A 6982-nucleotide genomic window follows, 5' to 3' on the forward strand; every position below is an offset into this window, starting at 1 on the left:
CTGGCACAAAATTATAACCTTTGTCTGTAGAAACGTCAGGAATTCTCTGAAGAGACAATGACTGCAGTAGGTTTGACTGTTAGTGATGAAGACGATTAGTGACATGGTTTGACACTCAAAGCAGCTAGGCTACAGCTAGAAATAAGCTCAGCATTATGTTGTCATCACTGCCACCATTTGAAATGAAGAATATGGTTTAAATGGTAGCTTCAACCATATTATGAAAAAACAGTGACTGTTTCCCCACTGATCGTGACATTGGAGTCCCTCCGAAGTTTATGTTTTTAATTATTTGGCTTTTTAATATTTTATTAAGTATATTTTCTGCAAATAATTTTCCCAACTTGAAATTAAAAATTCATTCTTACCTTGCAAAGAGCAGTTGGCAAAACAATGTCACTATAAAGTCTAAAAGTAGCTGTTTGAAAAGAGTTGATCGTACTACACGATATTCATCAGCAGATGGAGTTTGCCCAGTTGTTCGGGACGTGTAGACGTTAAAATGTATATTTTTTTCTGAGCGTTTTAAAGGTGCCCTTTGTAAGTTTTGCTGTTTACTTACAAGTCTTGGCAACAGCTTCTGTCATTACTGTGTTTGCAATATAAGAGGTTATAAAACGTCCCCTGAGCAGTGTTACTCTTTCAGGGCAGCCTGGACACTTCAGTGACTCGCTATCGGAAAGTGTTGCGACTCGCTGACTGGGTTGGAGCTAGCTGGTTAGCATGCTAACTTAAGTAGAAGAAAAGAAGTGATAGAAATAGAAGCAAAACAAAAGGGTTGATTTCCACCGCTGCAGACAGCTGTTGGTGAGTAAAGGAATAAAATTTGATGCTGAACTCACAAAGTTTCTTCTAGACTGGTGAGTAAACAGCTGTTAATGCTAACGTCAGCTATGTAGCAATAACAAAACTACAAATAGCTCCTTTAAGGACTTCTCATTTATAAAGGCTTAAAAGTTGACATTGACAGTTCATTGGAATCAGCAGTTAGCTCGCAAATGTATCCTTCTATCTCCCTCCCTCATTGTTTTGCCACCTATATTCCTCAAACTTTAGGTCTTAAATCTATTTCAAAGCCACCTCCACATTGTCAGGAATAAAATAATGATGTGAAAACACTCAGTCAAACCCTTTATGGGGGCTGGGTGTCAATACCTAATACGTTCTGAACACTAACCAAAATATTATCTTTTGTTTAGTTGTCAAATTGATGAATATGAAGTCTGAACATGCTGGAATCAGCTTTTAGAATAACCAGTATCTGTATATTTATAAATGTAAAATCATCACTGCCCCAGACTTAAGACAATAGATGTGAATGGAGCATCACTTTACTCTTGACATCCACACATCTCGCTGTTTCTACTGTAGAAAATAGCTCCTGAGGAAAACTGTCCACATTTGAATATTTAAAATGTTATTTGCCTTTTGCTGTGAATACCACCATTTGATTCCATTAACCTCCATTAATTCAATTAACTCAGACATCTTTGCTTGAGTAAATAAAACCAGAGCTAATGGCATAGTTAGACACTAAATATGTTTTTTGTAACTTGGGTGAACTGACCCTTTAAGACACCCCCTGAGGAACATGTGAAGGTATGTGTTTCTAAATGGTAACCTGAGCTGCTCGTTTGTTGCTCTGTACATTCTGGTCTCTGTTCCATCCTGTCATAATTAATGCAGGAGTTCATGCAAGAACCATCTGGAAGCAGCAATTAAACACAACCATGCATGACAAGAATGACGGGACAATGCAACACACACATATACAACAACAATCACATTCACACACACCTTTCACTCTCAGGCTCTGCAGCCTTACGGTATGCAGACTATCTTATCCATCCAGGAACGATACATGAAACTCAAAGCTGTGTTTGGAAAAGATGTTCAGCCAAGGAGGGGAGGGGGTCGTCTTTTAACTGAGGTGGGAAAACACTGAACTGTTCACATATAAAAACACTCTCAGTCATGTAAGTCACGCTGAATAAAGCCACACTCGAACCAGGTAGGTTTTGCTGTTTATTTCAACGCTAACAGTCATGTGTAATAATGTGTTGACCGGTGTTACGACGCAGCCACAGTGCATCTGATTTCTCCTGCTGTAGCCTCAGAGTTGCTGATCTAGAGTCGTCTATCTATGAGAAGCTTTGCCGAATTTCACAGACTAAGAAGCCGAAACTGTCCCTGATCAACTGATATAAACTACAACTACACACAGGTCGTTTTGGTGTTTGGATGCAGCTAACAGCTAAATCCACAGAAACAATATTATCAGTCTCTTCTTGGTGTTACAAGGTTATTACTTTTCACCATTTTACGGTTGGACAAAGCCAAACATGTAACATGTGACGTCACAACAGCCCGATAAAAATACACAGTGATTGATTTAGTCAAAGGATTATCTCAAAATAATGTACTCTGCCTGCTTCTGTTTTATTTCCTGGAAGAGAGCACCACGAAGAACAGCTAATACGACTTTGCAGCAACTATTTCCAGGATGTAAAAAGTGAACTGGAGCTTAAAATAGTTCCTGTTAATGTCACAGCGTTCAGAGATGCATGGGCCGTGGGATTACTGAATGGGGTCGTTTCTCCCAAAAGCATCTTAAAATCCAGTTTTACAGGTGTTTGTACCCACAGATGGACTCACAACTAGAGGCCTGCCAACACTGTAAAGAGCTGGATAAAAGGACGTATCACTGGAAAGGAGAATAACTCCATCATTAAGTCAGGTATACATCCCCAGGGTGTTAGTTTTTCTTATTTTATGCTTTACTCATAGAGAAAATTATCTCTTAACTTAAACCATTATATAAATATGGCGCTTTTTCTTGTCTTGTTCTGTTTGAGTAAGATGCTTTTAAGGGAAACAAGCCGTCATCAGAACAGCTGCTGATGCCAGATCAATGGTCAAAACAAAAGATTTAAAGGGACATTCACCTATTTTACACATGAAATTCAGTGTAGCCTATGTGAGGGACATTATCTGTGAAATGTGAAGTGTGAGACATAGTGACGATTCATTTTTTTCTAATAGAAACTTCTGGTTAGAAGAAACTGAATTCTGGGATTTAAAAGAAAGAGGACTCCATCTAGGAAGCTGAGGAGTCTGAGTCAAGTTGCATTATGGGAAATGTAGGATACAGTGTTTTTGGAGCTTGATTGAGCTTGAGTCGGTGAGTCGCCGACCTTTATGGAGGTGAAATACTGAATTGCTGGAGTGGCTGTTTAATTTAAACAAGTGTCAAAGATCTTTTGCTTTGATGTCTGATATCACTATGGCTGTTTTATCAAGAAGATGCCACACCAAATCATTTTTCTCACTGCTTTAAACCAGTGGTTCCCAACCTGGGGGTCATGACCCCTAAAGGTAGTCAAAAGGTAAACCTGAGGAATCACAAGATCCATCGCAATACATCAAATTATAAAAGATTCTGCTTCATAAAATGATGCGGTTGAAGATAAACACATCTATCTTTGCTTTTTTTGTGAAGACATTGTATAGTTACAGTTACTTGCAGCTCACAGACATGATGACAGGATGAGTTGACTTTGTGATGTTTTAAAGAGTCATGAGCTAAAAACATTGGGAAACACTGCTTTGAAGCAACAGCTTGACATTTTGGGAAATTTTTGCTTCCCCAAATTATCGAAGCGTTCCTTTAAACATCCGAGAAACAGCCACTAACAAGCTGTGATGACAGACCAGGAATCAAATGTTCTTATGTTTAAACACCTGACAAAGCACAGGACAGAGTTTAGTAGATGATTCTCCAAATAGCCCTAAAACACGACTAAATAAATATGACTTTTTGTGCTTGAGAGACAGACATTATACATTTATACTGACGACAATATCAAGTGGTCTGTCAGCTCTGCTGAGCTGGTAGGACAGGGATCAGTGTTTCAACTCCTACTCACAATATCTGCAGTTTGTTCCTAAATCTGATGAAATACTGAATACTAAGCAGTTCTGAGTAGTAATTTTGAGTGGCTATGATTTCTATAAATCTCAATCCCATTTTGAAGGGACAGCAGTGAACTGATCCTACTTTTATTATTTGTTTGGCTGAAAAAGCTTTGAGAGCATGTTTGCAGCTGACCTGTCTCTGCATAGAGATGGATACAGACTATAATTCACTGTGCATTAAGGTAGACTTGATGTTGACCTTTTAAAGGAAATCTGTCCATTTATGGCCTTCAGGCTTGTTTACAGAGTGCCTTTGAAGCAACACTTAGCATTGCCCTTCAGTTGCTCTGGCAAGTTATCAGTCAAAAGCAGCTGCTATTAACTCTTTGTAAACCAGTAATCAGGAATACCTTAAAGTTAGTTTGAGGACTACAGATAGTAAGTGGCTTGTTATAATACTCTTCTAGGCTATCTCCTAATAAGTGGTAATTTGTTGACTCTCCTCATGGAGGTCAAAGGTCAGCTATGGAGCAGCATGGCCTATCAAACCTCTAAGCATGCTGTCCCTCCTAGCTTATTGTGCAAGAACTACATATAGAAATTATTGCTATAGAATTACAGTGTCCATACTGAGGTGCGTTTTGAGTAGGAAGACCATCTCCCAGTATTGCCAACACTGATTTCTCTGCCCCTGAGTTTGTGGCTTTGAGGTCCAACACACTTCCAAACAAAGTGAGTCTATACCAGTGACTCGCACACAGGTGGGTTGTCGGAGTCCTGGCTGTGCATGGAGCTCAGGCCTGTGTCCGAGTCCTCGTCGTTTGTGTTGCAGGACTTGGAGAGACCTCTGGCCTGCTCCACCCAGCCTCCGCTCTTCTCTGCCGATGCAGACTCAATCTCAGCACTCACTGCACCCAGCTCTCCCTTACCCTCATCAGTCCCTTTGCTGTTCACCTGCTCTATCTCCATGGTCTCAACTTTGGCCAACAGGTCCAGCAGTTCACTCTCCTTGGTCTCCCAGAGTGCCAGACTCAGGTCCAAGTCCCCCCTGATGGCATCCAGGTCTGTCTTCAGCCGCAGGCCGATGTACAGACTGGTGTCCAGCTGAGTTTTGATCCTCTCCTCCTCCAACGCAAGCTCGTTCTCAGACAGACTCTCAACATCTGGTTCCACAGCTGGAGCGGCAGACGCGGCGAGGCACATCTCCTCCGCGACACTGTCCGCGTCCTTCGCAGCCTCCGCTCCCGTCTCCTCACGCCGCCGCTTCATCCACCGCCGGTTGAGCTCCTCCTGGATCTCCCCGGTGATGCTCTCCACGATCGCCTCTCGCTCCGTCAGCTCCTCCTGCAGCCGGATCACCTCCTCGCAGCGACGCGCGTACTCCTCGAACTGCGCGACTGCCTCCGCCGCGCACCGCGCGTCCTGCCGCTCCGCTTTGCGCTTACAGTCCGAGGAAGCGGGAGCCTCCGCTGAGGCGTCCGTCATGTACGTGTCCTGCACATAGTTCACCCCGTGTCTCTTGATGCGGTCGAAGTGCACTTTAGCCTCGTAGCGCTCGATCTCCCGGTCCAGCTCCTTGATCCTCTGGATCTGCTGGCGGATCGTGTGGTCCTGCGAGATCACCAGGTGAACCAGCGTCTCCATCTTCTCCACGGAGCCCTTATCTTTAGAAACAGCCTGCTCTTTCTTTTTGTTCATCTTATCCAACTTCCTGAAAGCCTTCCTGACTATTCGCCTCTGTTTCTCCTGGGACAGGTTGGCGGCGGCGGCCGCGGCGGTCCAGCAGGTCCTGGCGGTGCCCTTCAGCACGCTGCCCGGACCGCCGCTCTCCCGGCTCTGGACCACCCGGGCCTCGGCGCTGCGGGGGCCGTTGTTGGGCAGCGAAGCCTCATTCTTTACCAGGACGAAGCGGACATTCTCCTGCTCGTCTCCCCAGGCGCTCCACAGCCGGAGGATTTTAGTCTTGTTAGGTAAAATCCTCTCGAAGCCCCTCCATTTCTCCACCACGCAGTAGGACTGGGGGGAGCCGGACAGCATCGCGGCCGAGGTGCCCTGCCGCAGGTTCTGGTCCTCCAGCAGGACTCTGACCACGTCGGCGCAGGTGGTTCGCTTCGTCAGCCCGGAGACCAGCTTCTCCTCCCGGCATACCCACACCGAGATCTTCCCCTCCTCCGGTTCCATCTCCGGCTCAACTCCGAGAGAAAAAAGTTACTTCAGTGACCCCTCAAAGTCAGACAGCCTGTGGACACTCAGACAGTAAAACATACAGAACTAGTCTTTAGATTCCTGACTATATTTGTGGTTAACTTAAACATAATGATCAGGGGAAACAATCGATGATTCATCCAAAAAACAAACTCTGCGCTGCGTCGCTGCTTTAAGTTCCCACTTTAAACGCGATCACAAGTCCGAACATAGAAGCTCGTTGGGCCTTGAAGAACCATCAGCGATGAAAAATGACATCCATTTATTTCCCCAGCGGTCTGCTCCCGGGCTGCCCGCCGGGACCTCATCCCTCTCTGCCCGGCAGATTGATCTCAGCCCAGCGAGCTGCTCCGGAGAGGAGAGGAGGAGAGGTGCGTCCTTGTGACAGGACAGGCTGCTCTGCGGTCTGGGACAGAACAGGATGGGGCTGTAACAGCTGGGACACGCCTCCCCGCCTCTCTATTCGTCTGTCTCTCTGTCTCACACACACACACACACACACACACACACACTGACTTCTACACAAGGGAACAGATTAAGATAGTGAAACAAACCTGCAGTATGGTGTTAAGTTTGAGCTCGATCTGAAGACAACTTCATGCAAACTGCCTAATTTTAATTAATGAATTTGAAAAGTTTGTGTCCATGTCCCCACAGACCGAACACCTCTGCTCTCCACCACCATTATTAGACCAAGAGCAGCATTCATATGCTCCAGAACAGGTCCACAAACATGGAGAACTGAGGCTGGAGGCTTCCTCACTAACACAGGGTTATCAGCAGCATCACCATCCTGGTGGAGTATCCTGAAGCACAAAGGTCAAGAGCGTTTAGATTTCACAAGAAGTGAAGTCTGAACTTC

General features: G+C 44.8%; 1 protein-coding gene across 1 annotated transcript; it reads right to left on the reverse strand.

Annotated features, from left to right (window-relative positions):
- Nucleotides 1-2012: 2012 nt before the first annotated feature.
- rassf10a (Ras association domain family member 10a) lies at nucleotides 2013-6622 on the reverse strand. Its single transcript, XM_071506375.1, has one exon. The coding sequence runs from the start codon at nucleotides 6094-6096 to the stop codon at nucleotides 4654-4656; it is 1443 nt and encodes a 480-aa protein (XP_071362476.1). The 5' UTR covers nucleotides 6097-6622; the 3' UTR covers nucleotides 2013-4653.
- Between the last annotated feature and the right edge of the window lie 360 nt (nucleotides 6623-6982).

Source organism: Trachinotus anak, unplaced genomic scaffold (assembly GCF_046630095.1).
Source record: "Trachinotus anak isolate AG129_WGS33_773 ecotype Australia unplaced genomic scaffold, CSIRO_AGI_Tana_v1 ptg000002l, whole genome shotgun sequence".
In the NCBI taxonomy this organism is placed as follows: domain Eukaryota; kingdom Metazoa; phylum Chordata; class Actinopteri; order Carangiformes; family Carangidae; genus Trachinotus; species Trachinotus anak.